This window comes from Triturus cristatus, chromosome 4_2, assembly GCF_964204655.1.
Source record: "Triturus cristatus chromosome 4_2, aTriCri1.1, whole genome shotgun sequence".
Lineage (NCBI taxonomy): Eukaryota > Metazoa > Chordata > Amphibia > Caudata > Salamandridae > Triturus > Triturus cristatus.
Window position 1 is genome coordinate 549,366,632 of NC_140586.1, and position 15,706 is coordinate 549,382,337.

At 44.7% G+C, this 15,706-nt stretch overlaps 1 protein-coding gene across 8 annotated transcripts in view; it reads left to right on the forward strand.

Annotated features, from left to right (window-relative positions):
* CDC7 (cell division cycle 7) overlaps positions 1 to 15,706 on the forward strand; it is a 324,644-nt gene that overhangs the window by 272,132 nt on the left and 36,806 nt on the right. For 6 of the 8 annotated variants that reach the window (XM_085602165.1, XM_085602163.1, XM_085602167.1 and 3 more), the window contains 2 exons: positions 14,028 to 14,277; positions 15,369 to 15,464. In XM_085602165.1, coding sequence (XP_085458291.1) covers positions 14,028 to 14,277; positions 15,369 to 15,464 — 346 coding nt within the window. The remainder of the gene's footprint in view (positions 1 to 14,027; positions 14,278 to 15,368; positions 15,465 to 15,706) is intronic. The other 2 variants (XM_085602169.1, XM_085602171.1) reach the window with 1 other exon arrangement.

The window sequence follows — 15,706 nt, forward strand, 5'->3', positions numbered from 1 at the left end:
TTCTTTCAGAAAGGAGGGTAGAGACAGGGCTCCTGATTTCCTATTAGATTGTCTCTCAGCTCCCGTCTGCATTACTGATTTAAACTGAAGCTTTACTTATCAAACGCGGTGCAATTTTGAATTAGTTAATTTTTTAATTAGTTGTTAAGAGTTTCAACAAACAAAGCTGATTTGTTATACAGGCAGGTATCCCAGAGGTTACCTTATGCATTCAAACTCTGGTTAGTCTTTCAGCATTAAAATGGAGGGCTCAATCACCAAAAGGCTCACATCTCCTTTTTGATAGATCGACTCGAATCTTATACAGATTAATTCAAGAGGATGAGAAGTGAAACGTATAGCTTGTTCTATGCGCCTAGAGCAAAGGAGACCACCTACTTATTTGCATTTTTGTGTAGCAGGTTGAAAATCATTCCAACCTGGACTACTGTTTGGAGGAATTATTTTGTTCCATTGTCTACTTTTGTTAAAGGGCATGGTGGAGGGAGGGTCCTGCCAACAGTGCCGCTGCCACAAAACCTACGGAGCCAAAACGAGGATTCCTAATAGTGCACCTGCCAACACAAGGCCATTGCAATTACTTTTAATAAATCATTGCTGAAAATTGGCTCCGGGAGCTGAATCCAGTTTGTACAGTTTCCACCAGACCAGACGAACCAGGCAGCAGAGGTTTCTGAACTTCTTACACTACTACAGCAGTGGGTATAGACCCTTCTGACAAGGATGAAATAGAGAACATTCACTACAGAGATCCTGGGAAAGTACTATGCACAAAGTACTTCCTTGTAAAACAAACTGATTTAAACTAAGAGAGAGACTCATTTTGATCTGAGGATCCTCCTAAACAAACATACTCTCATACTAAATTTGAAGGTGGCAACACTGCTGTCACTGTTTTCATCAGTTGGGGAAATTACTTTGACGCTCCGGACCTTCAGATACACATCACCGGGCATCAGTCACAGGCATTTTCTCAGAGTTGGTGTGGGCTCGGACCGCTCCATTCATTCTGCTTAAATTGGACCACTCAATTCATTCTTTTTAAAATCGCCACCAATATTGTTAGACCTGGTAGTTGTGACAGTCCATCTGAGATGTGAGCTTCTGTCAAACAATGAACGATTGATTGATGAAAGCCACCACAGAGGAAGCAGATCACAAGTCTGTCACATCAAGTGAGTTTTTTTGAGCTGGGATAAATCCTCTTTCTTTTGGTTTTCTCATTAGCAAGTTCAGTTTGTGAGAGACACCTTGGTGTTAGACGAGGAAGCTGTTTACCTCTTAAGAGGGATCTTTTGCATTTCAGAGGAAGATAGCGGACCGCCTGTTTTGTTAGAACAGATGCCATCAATAAGACAACTAGCTTCTCTCCTTGACCCCATGTTTTCTTGCATCTTCAGTTTTCTCACACTTCCCTCTGAATGTGACCCCTTCAAGATAGTTTCTAGTATCCAGGGGAACAGTTCTAATTTCACTGGGCTGAGGTGATCCTGATCTCCACGCATGCTGCATTATGGATAGAAATAGTTAATCTAAAATACATGCTCCCACTAAAATCTCTTATTCCCCAGGAAGTCATAATGATGGGTGCAGCATTCAAGATTTGGGGTATGCACCTGATCACTTTTTTCATTCAAGACTGCTGGCCTACCCGAGTCTACTACCTAATTATGCGAAAGAAGGGGGGGGGGGTGATAAAATCGGTCTACAAACTTTTTTTTGTCTCTTCAAATCTAAGTTGGCAATTCAACCAGCACAGTTTATATTGAAAAACATGGTGATGAAAGTTGGTAGTGCTGTCAAGAGGAGTACAATAGTTTTTAATTGTGCACTGTTAAATCAACTGTGATGGCTCCCAAATGGGCAACACAGGCAGGGTTTCCAGTCTATTACAATTGTCTAGAGCATGGGTACTCATAAACTTTCTCTCGGGGGCCAAATTTACAGTGTGGTTTGTGGCCTTAGGGCCGCACTGGTGGGGGTGGGGTCAGTGAGAGAGGAGGCGGGGCTAGATTTAAAAAAAACCTGACCATGAGGTTGAACACAAGGCCCTGCATCGGACGCCTTCGTCCACTGAGCCACCAGACCCGGCATATCTCTGTCTCTCTCTGTCTCTCTCTCTCTGTCTCTCTCTCTCTGTCTCTCTCTCTCTGTCTCTCTGTCTCTCTCTCTGTCTCTCTCTCTGTCTCTCTCTCTGTCTCTGTCTCTGTCTCTGTCTCTCTCTGTCTCTCTCTGTCTCTCTCTCTGTCTCTGTCTCTCTCTCTGTCTCTGTCTCTGTCTCTCTCTCTGTCTCTCTCTGTCTCTCTCTCTCTGTCTCTCCCTCTCTGTCTCCCTCCCTCTCTCTCCCTCTCTATCTCCCTCCCTCTCTCTCCCTCTCTATCTCCCTCCCTCCCCCTCCCTCACTATCTCCCTCTCTCTGTCTACCTCTGTCTCTCCTTCCCTCTCTCTCTCCTTCCCTCTCTCTCTCCTTCCCTCTCTCTCTCCTTCCCTCTCTCTCTCCTTCCCTCTCTCTCTCCTTCCCTCTCTCTCTCCTTCCCTCTCTCTCTCCTTCCCTCTCTCTCTCCTTCCCTCTCTCTCTCCTTCCCTCTCTCTCTCCTTCCCTCTCTCTCTCTCTCTCCTTCCCTCTCTCCTTCCCTCTCTCTCTCTCTCTCCTTCCTTCCCTCTCTCCTTCCCTCCCTCCCTCTCCTTCCCTCCCTCTCTCTCCTTCCCTCCCTCTCTCTCCTTCCCTCCCTCTCTCTCCTTCCCTCCCTCTCTCTCCTTCCCTCCCTCTCTCTCCTTCCCTCCCTCTCTCTCCTTCCCTCCCTCTCTCTCCTTCCCTCCCTCTCTCTCCTTCCCTCTCTCTCTCTCTCTCCTTCCCTCTCTCTCTCTCTCTCTCCTTCCCTCTCTCTCTCTCCTTCCCTCCCTCTCTCTCCTTCCCTCCCTCTCTCTCCTTCCTTCCCTCTCTCTCCTTCCCTCTCTCTCCTTCCCTCTCTCTCCTTCCCTCTCTCTGTGTAGGCGAGGTGTAATCATTCTATTCGAAATGTCTCGAAAAGCAAGAGCTCTTTGCTACACACATCGAACCAGCCTTCCCAAAATCTGCAGCACGTTATTAATGACACCCTAATGTAGAGGGTGCACGAGAGCTGGCTGGACCGCCGTGGCAGTGATCAGGTGTAATCCGGAGGGCAGAGATTCCAGTAAGGCTAGGCCGACTCAGACATTCATCCCTTGAGTGTCGATAAAACAAATGCCACTCGGGGGAGCATGAGCTGCGCTCGGTTCAATCAGTCACAGGGTTTGTCTTTGAGTCCTGGTCACTGTAATTGTGCAACAGTTCCTGGATTACAAGAGAGCAGAGAAAGAAGCAAAGTGGGAGGACTGCTCCCCCCAACCGCAGGGGTGGCCCCTGAGTCACAGAGCCAAAGGGGCTCCTGGTCAGATGCTAACCAAAGGCCCGGCTCCAGCTATGCGCTGGGTGTAAAGTGAAGCTTGGGACACTGTTATTAAGAGTAGGTTGTGAAGGACAGCCCTGCCGTCAGCCAGGGGTAAGCAAGCTTATGTATGTGACAGGGGAGTCCTCACTGCCCTTTCAGTTCAACCTACGAGGTATGCCTATGGTGCCTTTAGCATGAGTCCATGGCATATGACTACTGCTCAGATGAATCCGAAGGCCATTCGGGACCATATCTTCACACCGTGACTGGTTGAGCTTGGGACGAGGATCCCGTTTCTGCTCCCAAAGTTGTTTGCTGTGGCTCTTTTGGTGAGGTCAAAGTCATTGGGTCAGTCCAAGAAGAAGCATAAGACATCTAAGCAGGAAAAGCCCTTTCCTGCCACTTTTGAACTACAGGGAGGGCACAAGGGCATTAACGTGCCTCCTGATCTGATACCCAATCTCCATCGTAGCCGATCCGAATTTTGTTGTCAGCCTACCATGACACAGCAAATTGGACGCTTTTAGGGGAGTCCCTGTTGTGCATTTTCAACTCTATCGGCTTCCTCTGGCGCGTCTTTGAGCCCCAAGGCTCCGCAGGGGCCTCCAGTTGATTTGTTGGGCATGCTAAAGGTGCTGGATGTAGGGGTGCAGATGGTGTTGCAGCACCCTAAAATAAACATGATGGAGTTTAGAAGGTGAATGAGCCATAATGGTGCCTTTTTAAATTTTGTTTTTGTTTGGTCACATTTTTTGTGGATTCAAATACAAAGGTCAGTTGTCAGGCTATGTCTTCTGCCAGATTGCCATATTCTTTTAACATGTAGATTAGTGTATACCTTTTTGTCTCTGACTGCAATGTTCTGACAATCTTGTTGGGGGACAGGTGGTGTGTGAAAGGAAAGGCCATAGGACGCCATTTTTTTTCTAACTGTACAAATATTTTAAAACGTGTTCGTAGTTAGGAGAGCAAAAATGAAGCACTTTTGTGATGGAAACAAAAATTGTAATAGGATCAAAACAATTCAAGACACTTCACTTGGTGTTGTGCAAATGATAAATATTTGCCGAAACCTGATTTCCACACATTGTTCATATGTTCTATAGTTTAATCAGTAAAACTGCATGTCAGTGCAATTGTATTGCCATTTCAATGGAAAATGTGTTGTCTGCAAATGACAGTGCTCTACCACACCGTGCTTAAGTAATATATTTGTGGCAGTGTTTTTTTTCTAGAATGCACCATCGACTACATACCACACCGTTGCCACTCTCCTGCTTTTTACAAACCCTATGACTTCCGTGGTGTAATATTGATAGCAGGAAATGGTTCCAGCACCATTGAGGTCTGCCCTCGGCGCCATCTGTGCCCCTCGACTCTGTTGAACGTCAAGCACCTGCTCTAGTGCCAACTTCTGAACAGTCCTTGTCAGAGTCCAACTGCCACCTAGTGGAATGTTGACAGTTCAAATCTAGGGTAGACTGAGAGATAGCTCAGCCATGTGATTCCTGAACGTATAATTTATGTCTAATCGGAGGCATACCTTATTCGCCTAAAGTAAATGCCACTATGATGAGTGTTGGAAATGGGGGTCCAAATCGGGACCCTTGCTTCTAATCCTGGTAAGGGGGATACACACTCTCGATAACCCCTGCTCACCCGCTTGGTAGCTTGGCATGAGCAGACCGTCGTATACCAAAGGCAATGTGTAATGTATTTCTACCAACACTCACAGTAACACAGTGAAAACACCACAAAAGGACACCACACCAGTTTAGAAAAATAAAATATCTTTATCTAAACTAAACAAGACCAAAACGACAAAAATGCAACATACACAGTTAAAATATGTCTTTAAAAAGGTTTCAAGAAGTTGTACCATAGACCGCTATGGATGCATTACTTTTCACGAAAGTACCTGTAGATCCGTCAAAAGTTCTCAAGCCTAACAGCCACAGCGTTGAAAAACAAACCGATGCGACACTCCTGAGACCTTTAGAAGGTGATGCTACAGTCCCGCTGCACACACAGGAAGGGTTGTGTAGAATCTGGTCTTTACGGGGAGTGATGCGTTGATTATTCGTGACGGTTCCGGTCTGCGGGTGATGCGTCAGAAGAACTTGCGTCACAGGTACGGTGCGTGGAAATCTGGGATGAGTCAGCGATCGATGCGGCGGCGGTGAGCGGCACTGCGTTGGTCCTCTTCAGCCACGATCCCTCGACACGTCGATTCTTGCAGTGGCGGTTTTTGCAGCGGCACGGCAATGCGTGGAAATTCTTCTTGCGCCGTGGAGATTCTTCGAGAAAGCAGCCGCAAGAAGAGCGATGCGTCGATTTTAGCAGTTCTTCATGTTTCTTCTTTCTTCCAGCTGCCAAACAGCAGTGACAACCTCCAGAGGCCCAAAACTGGCACAGGCACCTCTTGGCAGGCTAAAACTCACAGCATCAGAGTTCAGGGGAGCTGGTGGTGAAGTCTTTGTGTCCCTGAGACTTCAGAACAGGAGGCCAGCTCACTTCAGGGCCTTGGAGATCTCCTTCAAGCAGGGGACACAGCACACAGCAAAGTCCTTCTCCTTTCCTTGGCAGAAACAGCAACTGCAGGCCAACTCCAGACCCACAGCAAGGGCAGTACTTCTCCTCAGTCTCTCCAGCTCTTCTCCTTGGCAAAGGATCCTCTTGAATTCCAGGAATGATCTAAAGTCTGGGGTTTTAGGTCTAATACTTAAACCCCAAAATGTCTTTGTTCTCATTGTGCAAGGGACTCTGAGCCCAGTTCAGACCAGTTCTGAGGGACACTCTGCAAGTGAACAACATCATCCATTGCCAGTGTGAGGCTTGGATCCAGACACACCACAGGGGGGCGGAGCCAGCATTGTGGAAGACAGGCACAGCCTTTTCAGGTACAGGTGCTACTCCTCCCACCACTCCAAATGCCGATCAGGCCTATTCTGCCTAGTGATGACTCATCTAGACTCCTGGAGCCACTGCACCGTCCCAGCCCTTCCCACTCCAAAGCCAGATAGTCAATCCACAAACAGGCAGAGGCACACAGGATGGTTGAACTAGAAACACACAATTTAAAAACCATCTTTACTAAAAGTTATTAAATCCTTAGTTCAGGGATACCAAACTCCATTTTTTCTATCTTATCCCTATGGGAAGATATGCTTGTAAAATGTTAAAAAGCATTCCCCATTCAGTCCTATGGGGCAAGATGGCCTTTCAATAGTGAAAAACGAAATTGGCAGTATTTCACTATCAAGATATGTTGAACACCAGTACATGTCCTACCTTTCACATACACTGCACCCTGCCAGGGGGGGTATTTTGGGCCTACAATAGGGGTGCCCTATATGTAGGAAAAGGAAAGGTTAGGGCCTGGCAAGTGGGAGCACTTTCCAAGTCAACATGGCAGTTAACAAACTGTGCGCGGGCAGCGTGGTGGCAGGCCTGAGACCTCTTTTCAGGACTACTTATGTGGGTGTCACAATCGGTGCTGCAAGCCCACTAGTAGCATTTGATTTACAAGCCCTGGCACACTCACTGCACTTTACTAGGGGACCTACTGGTAAAACAAATATGCCAATCGGGGAGAACCAATCACAATAACAATTTACACAGAGCATATGCACTTTAGCACTGATCAGCAGTGGTAAAGTGCCCAGAGTCCTATAGCCAACAAACACAGGTCAGGAAAAAATAGGAGGAAGAAGAGCAAAAAGTTTGGAGATAACCCTGCAAAAAGGGCCATTTCCAACAATCGGCTTCTCACAGTGCATTGTAAGACAGGCCTTTTGTGAGTTTTTTTTGGGATGGAGTCTATGAAGAAGTACACAAGCACTCTCCTTGTTTAAGCGTTGTATCACTGTGCCGTGCCTCTTCCAATTAGTGTAGTGTGGCAGCAACATGATTGTGAAACCTTATTCTGCTGTCAAAATAAGACTGGATCAGTAAAAAGCAGCATAATTTTCATATTGTGTATAATAGGTTATCAATTGCAAAAACATTGCACAGTGAAAACACTACTGTGCGCACTACTTAGTCCTGTGTTATAACCAACCGGTAACCATATTGCCTGTCTGGTGCCCATTTTATGCCCCATTCAAGGTTGTCCCTTTGTTCACCCAGGCCAGGATCATTGCAATAATTAGTTTAGACATTTAGCAGAATATGGTCATTCATTTCAGATACATTTTGTAGAAAGCAGTAACAAATGTTGCATTTTAGAATGCATATTGTCCCTTCAGGATTTAAAATCCACATTGATACTTTAGTGGAATTGAACCTTTGTGTGCTGCTGGCTTAGGAACAAAATTGAAAGTTTGGGTGTTAACAGGCATAGTTTCTGAGGGAGTGACCTATTTTCAGGACAATGCTCAGAAGCCATACTGTGTGTTCAGGAGCTTGAAGGAATACTTCCATGCTAGAACACCATTTGTTGCAAAGTTCTTTTAAGGCAACTACCTATTTTGCCTTTTCTTTAAGCCCGGTGGATGTAGCTCCATCATCTCGTATGAGCCCTGCTCAATGTTGTGTGCTAGCAATAACTATTTTATTTTGATTTAGAATAGCGCAGTTTCCAGGCAAAGTAATTAACAGGTGTTAATATTGCTATTTAATTGGCACTCGCACTTTCAATCACAGGACGCATTGAGGATGCATTAGTAATCAGTTTGCCAGTCAGACATCCCAAAATCAGGTATATTAACCCATTAACTTCAATAGTGTGAGACCTGTACATCAGTATGGCCTCAAATAAGCATATGTTGCAACGTCCTGATGAGCAAACTGAAAACTTATCTGAAGTCAACTGTCAGAAAGGACGGTCTTTCTGAAGTTCGAATTAAAAATATTTCATAAACTCATTGTCATTTCACAGAAAACAAAAAAGGGGCCATCATCTTGTAATAACTTGCTAAACACTGGTTTGAAAGTGCTTAGTATGGAAATCCGCAGATGATGCTTTTTATTTGTCATATCACTCATTGGCCTTTTTAACCCCTTCGCTGCCAGGCCTTTTCCCCCTCCTGTGCCAAGCCTTTTTTTGGCTATTTGGGGTAGTGCGCGCTTAGGCCCCTGTAACTTTTTGACCACATTAGGTATCCACGCCAAATTTGCGTCCTTTTCTTCCAACATCATGGGGATTCTAAAGGTACTCAGGGTTTGTGGATTCCCCTAGAGGTGTCACAGAAATGAGCCAAAATACAGCAAACTTTTGGGGTTTTTTTGGAAAAATTGGAAAAACGGGCTGCAAATGAAAGCATCTGGGTTTTTCCCTGCAAATGTTATCAAAAAAAGGTTTGTGGGGTTGAAATCGCCATTTTCCCAGCTTTTCGGGGATACCAGACTTTTGTCAGAAACCCAACATTTTTTACACAGTTTTGGCATTTTTCTGGGACATAGCCTATTTTTGCTATTTTTTGTGCTTTTGACCTCCTTCCAGTTAATGGCAGAAATGGGTACAAAAGCAATAATGGATCCTGGAAAGCTATACATTTTCGAGACGAAGACAAAATTCTGAATTCAGCAAGGGGTCATTTGTGTAGATCCATCAAGGTTTTTTTATAGAAACAAACAGTTAAATATAGGATAAATTGAAAATTAGTTGACAAACAGCCTTTTGTGTCAACGTTTTCACCTGTAACTTCTTCTAATTATGACAGCTCTTTGAAAGCAATATACTGTTGCATCCGCTGGACATTACTGGTTGTGGGGATATATAGGACTTGTAGGTTCACCAAGAACCCGACGAGCCCAGAGCCAAAAACTGAGCAGCAACTTGCAATGGTTTTTTATTATGTACCGGGTATATAGTAATTATTATGTAAAAATGTGTACATGGAAAAATCGGTATGAAAGACACCTATGTATTTCTGAAATGGGAACAAAATATAGAGTTTAGAAACAATAAATATTTGCACATTTCTGAAATGGGGAATACTCATACTAGTATGAGAATTATCAGTCATTTTTTAGAATGACTTATTTTTTACACAATGTCTTTCATTTGGAAGGCAGAAATGCATCGAAAGTCAATAGATAATAACAGTTCCTTTACAAATCTGAATTACTTTAAGTCTCCCGATAAAAATGGTACCTCACTTGTGTGGGTAGGCATAGTGCCCGCGACAGGAAACGGCACAAAACGCAACTTGGTCACACCTCAATTTCGCTGTGAAAAATGACCCTTTTTTGGCAAAATGTCTAGCTGTAGTTTTTGAACCCTAGCTCTGTGGGCACCTTGGGAAACCTAGCAAACCTATACATTTTTTAAAACTAGACACCCAGGGGAATCCAGGATGGGGTGACTTGACTGCCTCCCACCAGGGTCTGTTACCCAGAATCCCTTGCAAACCTAAAACATTGTCCAAAAAAACACATTTTCCCCACCTTTCTGTGGTGGAAAGTTCCGGAATCTGCGTGGATCCACAAATTTCCACCCACCCCGCGTTCCCCAAAGTCTTACGAGAAAAATGGTACCTCACTTGTGTGGGTTGGCCTAGTGCCCGCGACAGGAAACGGCGCAAAACGTAGTGAGGTAACATCAAAATTGCCTATCTCAAAACCACCTGGTTTTGCAAGGGGGGTCACTTGGGTTTTTGGCCTGGTGCTCGGCGGCCATCTATGGAAACCTACCAAACCCATACATTTCTGAAAACTAGACACCCGGGGGCTTCCAGGGAGGTATGGCTTGCGTGGATCCCCCAACGTTCCCTTACCCAGAATCCCCTGCAAACCTCAATTTTAGCTGAAAAAAATCACTTTTTCCCACACATTTTTGTGTGGGAAAGTTGCATCACCGGGCTCACTCAAATTTCCCACCTCCCAGCGTTCCCCTGGGTCTCCCGGTAAAAATGGTGCCTCACTTGTGTGGGAGGCCCAAGTTCCCGCGACAGGCAAGGGCCCAAACATTTTTTTGGATAGGCAATGTTGATGTCGCATCACTACGTTTTGGGCCCTTGCCTGCCGCGGGTACTTTGGCCTCCCACACAAGTGAGGCACCATTTTTACCGGGAGACCCAGGGGAACGCTGGGAGGTGGGAAATTTGAGATGGACTTCAGTATGGATTGTGGTGGACAGGCCTTCAAGGTTAACCCACAATTGACACCACTAGGATACACCTGCTTGTGCCAAGACATCAAGCCTTCTAAGGTCTAGTGGGGCCTTCTACGGTCTAGCATGGGAATGTGCTCCCTCAGTACAGTGGTGTGGTGGACTGGTCATGAATGCGGAACCCGGTTCCCCAGTTCCAAATTCCACAGCTCTGGCCATAGTGCCACATCCCCACTGAACACCATACTTGCCCACTGAAACTCGCACTGCCTTCAGCTGTAACCTAATTGTGCCCGCTATAAACACTTGGATGTGGCTCAATTCAAATTATGCACTTGATAAGAGAAATATGCTGCCTAAAAAAAAAAAAAAAAAAGCAACCACTCATAGGGAATGCAAAGCATGTGAAATGTAAGCAGAAACAACCTGGTTACCTAAACGATCTCTCACTAACTATTCAGAAATCAGCGAGTGGTTTCACCTGAAAAGTTATGGACATGACTAGAGGGCCCTCAAGGGAACCGTTTCACTGTCCATTGCTTACATCCTTACAAAACGTAAGCAGTATGGTATAAAAAGACCACATCCATAAACACAGAGCCATGGTACACATTGTGTTTTCCAATCCACCCATCAACCAGGTATTGCAGTACCTCTAGGAATGGTACACTCTCCCAACCTGGAAACAACAATGCTCTTCAAAGAAAGACGAGAAAATGAAAGTAGCACTTCACTGGCAAACTCTGTAAAGTGATGCTGGTGTATTTGGATGTAAAAAAAAATCAATCTGGCCACTTTGCAACCCCTCTGTCTTGCTATTATTCTCATATAAGAAATTCTATTTCTCTACATGCTGCTGCACTTTGGATTTGAAAAATTACAAAGAAGGGCATTTCTCAGCATTTTGGATCCATTTTACAGGGAAGCAACTAGAAAGACTAGCGTTTTTCAAATTTGAATCCGTTTCACAGGGCACACGAACGAAGCCGAGCCTCTGGCATGCCTGGGCCTTCCATAGTGCCCCCACCCTAACCCAAACCCACCGATGCAAAAATCCCCCCTCCCCAGCCCCAAAACTCACCTTTACTCTCCGACGCGCAGGAAGCAAATGGCTTCCTGCGCCACGGAGAGCAAACTGGAAACCTCCAATGACGTCCGCGCGGCTCGCGCGCTGACGTCATTGATGACGCGGGGGGAGGCAGGGGAAGGTCTTCCCCTGCCTTCCCAGTAAAAAAAATAAATATCGACCACTCACGGGGGGGAGCGCCAGCGCTTCCCCCGTGGGTGGGTGCCATGACGAGCTGGACTCGTCATGGGCACAGCGTGACTGTGCTCCATGACGAGTCCAGCTCGTCATGGGCACAGAAGGGGTTAAAGATCTTTGTCTGTAGAACTATAAACATGATCAAATCCACTGAAACATGTTTGTTATTTTATACGGTTGGATAAATATGTTTAAAATTTAGTCATTTATCACTCTATTTTAGGTTAGTGCTGGAGTTGTCGCTTAGCGACCTGTTGAGTATGGTTTGTGGAGTTAAACTCCTCCCATTGCTTCCCATTGCTACTGGGCAATCATTCCTCTTTTCCCTCCTTTGTGTTTCTGCTTTCCTGCCACGGAGCACTGGCCACGTACTGTTTCCTTACGCATTCAGTGTTTGTGTTCCTCTGAGGACTACTTTTTCTTTCGTGTTTGTTTTGTGCACCATTTTAAAAAAAGTGAGTGCTGTGGAACCACTTACACCCAAGGCTTGCACAGTTTCACTGTTCGTCTGCAAACAAACTCGAGGCAATTCACATTTGGGAAGAGGCGCGGGGTGATCCATGGTTGCAAATGCCTCTGAAGCGCTCGGGCAGCGTCGCTGAGCTCATGAGGCATTGCAGCCCTTCCCACTCCCCCATGTGCCTCAATCATTTCAATTTTCAAAGTTGTACGTTTTCTGTTTCCGCCTACCATTGAGCGTGCTATGAGCTCCAGTATTCCTGCATTCCTTGCTGGCTCCAGAAACAAGGACACCCTCAGGAAGCTAAATCTCCTGCATCCATCCGCAGCTGCAATGGCAGCTGGAGCCTGGCCGCGACCGACCCAGGGATAGGTTGCACTCTGCTCCATACTTCCTGCTGCAGTCCTGCATGTCATGGCCCCTCCCCTGAGGCTGGGAAAGCCTATGCAGTCTGAGTGATTAGAGGATGGGGGGGATAGGTGTGTGTATACTCCCATGCTTTATCACTAACTAACTTCTTGGATAATATTGGACTTCACCCTGTCTTGTTGGGTGTGGTGAGCACAGGGATACATTACATATAGTCAAGGCCATTGTAATTATGCTTTTATGCGGCTGCAGCAATTTTCACATAATTATAGATTTGATGCATTGGCTATATAATCCATCATCTGCTGCACAATCTGCAGATTTTAACAACAAAAAAGTTTCTAGCTCAAACGGTTTTGAACTTCTAAAAAAGCAGTGACGCGTGTTGCAGTGTAATGAAGGCCCTTTTCAAAGCTGGACTTGTCAAATTTCTGTTGCTTATTGCTATAGTTAGATATTAAGCTGGTACTAATGAGGTGCAACAAATGTCCAACAGTGTTATCAAGTTTAGTGTGACACACAATTCCACATCACACAATTCAACAGCACCCAACATAATACCACTCAATGCAACATGATTCAACTCCCCATAATTACACTCTACTCAATACCACATAAGTATACCCCACATAAAACCACTCTTACATTGTAACAATCCACATAAATGGACTCCAGACCATACCACATCATTCCAATCAGCATTATTCCCCTCAATACTCCAGTTTCACGCCACACAATTCATATCCACACATTTCCATTCCACACCACATAATTCAAAACCAAACCACATCATTCAACTCAGCAACACAATTACATAATACATCTAATCTACAACACAGAATTCCACTTCATGCGACAAAATTCAACAGCACACCACATAGTTAAAGTCCACTACATACCACTCCACAACACAAAATATCATTCCAGACAATCTCGCTCATGACCCACAGTTCCTCGCCACATAATTCCAGTATACTCAATACCACATCATTACTATCCACACAATTCCACTGCACACCTTGCCACATAATTCCATTACTCACATCCACTCCACGCTACACAATTCCACAACTATCAATTTCAGTCCAACCCACATAATTCCACTACACACCACATACATAAATTTCATAACGCAGGCAATATCATTTTCAACGCCAATAGTTATAACTCAAGCAAATGCGAGACCTATTGCATTTCCAGTGCTTGTTTTGTATTGGCTCTAAGGATAGCTCCGCCCCTTGCTGTAAGTGTTAGACCTACCTCTAATGGGTGACCTGTTAGCCCTCCCAAAACGTTCGAGCCTTGTTGCGCCCCCTTTTAGATACAGAAAATTCAAACTACTATGTTGTGTTGTAGCCTCTTGACTAACCCGGCCCCTCACTCAAATGAACGAAAGTTGTTTCTGTTGAAATGTACGTAATTTGTTTAAAACTACAGTGGGTGTAATCAGAACATAATCTATTTCAGATATGCCCTGGTGGATTTCGGTTTGGCTCAAGGAACTCCTGATACGAAAATCGAACTTCTTAAGGTCGTGAAGTCTGAAGGGCAGCAGGGAAGTTGCTCGCTAAAGAGAACTCACACAATAACCGGAAACGGTGTTTCCCCCAGCGCCACGGCACCAAGACAGCTAGCGAAGCCGTCAACAACAAAACCATCCATTAGCAAGGCTTTGGCACCTTCTCCGGCGCTGATTAAAGAAGGCAAAGATGGACAGGTCCTGAAGTTTTATTATTTTATTTTCCGCAAAAATACTCGATTTGCTGTGCACGTTTAAGGCCACCAGGGGGCAATAGAATGCTGAAAGTGTGGCTTTTAGGAATATTTGTGGGTCGGTGCCAAATGGTCGTACTGTCGTTTTTTTTTTTTATAATGATAATTTCATTATGGAATCCATAAGCTTTCTCGCTTTTAAAATTTTTAAACCTGTGGGCTGCGCGCATATTTGGAAGGCATTGCGGTTTCCTACTTGATGATGTAAATTACTAAAAAATCATGAACATCTATTTTTATACAACAGTTTATTCTTATTACAAGTTCCTATAAGTAGAATAAATAAACGGGATCAATAATTATGTAAAGACGACTTTACACAAAGGGGTAGCATTTATAGTGCTAACTTCCAAGTGTTCACGTGTAACAGCAGCGCATCTACGTGGATGTCTGCTGTGCTCTGGAGAAAATGGGTCCTAGTTACCAAATGTGTTTTCTGTAATTGCAGTTAAACAAATGCAATTGTCCCGTTTCCAAGAGTTGCAGGCCACTCTCTGGGAGACTTCCAACTTGGAATAATGTTTTCCAGGAATTTAATTAGCTCCAGAACGTGCCTTGTAAATGTCTGCCTTCACCACGCTCTGTTTTAAATATGATCTTATAATCTATTATGAGATCGTATTTCTGCCAGAGATGGCTAGTTGTGTGTGTGTGTGTTATTTATATATATATATATATATATATATATCTATCTATCTATCTATCTATACACACACACACATTGTGCCCGAGTGAAATAAGATTCAAATAAATTAATGGCCTAGCAAGGAAGGATCCAATAGATGTGTTTTTAGTAAACCTGGATGTTGTTGAGGGCGAGATGTTTGGGGACCTGGCGATGCACTCACTTCATGTGCGTGTTTATAGCTCTGTCTAGACGTTGTTCACTTCATGCACACAGGGATGTGGGTTTTCACCAGTAACTTGCATGCATCTGTTTTTATTTTACTTTGCAATAGCCCGTCAAGAAATGGTAGAGTGCAACACTCCCGATGTATAAAATTAATAATGTGGATTATTTTGTTGGTACTGTAGGAGGGGTTTGTGAACCTTTCTGCACCGCGTTCCGTCTTTGGAGAAAGAAATTTCAATGTTGGCAGCCCAGCTCCCCTGGACAGCACCACTGTGCGTGTAAGTGAAACCTAGAAGTTGAGCAGGTCTTTTTATGACTTGGGCAGCGTTACTTTCGTTTTACAGGTTTCACCTTTTAGGTTTCTTTTCGTTTAGTAGTAGGTGCGGCGAGCACAGGGAGGAGGGCTCATGGGTGAGTCTTGCAGTGGAGAGACCGGTAAAATAACTTCATCTTCTGTGGGGGTCTTTTAGGTCTCAATACAGACTGCTTTGGCTGTTTAGCAAAACCTCATGTTGGCACA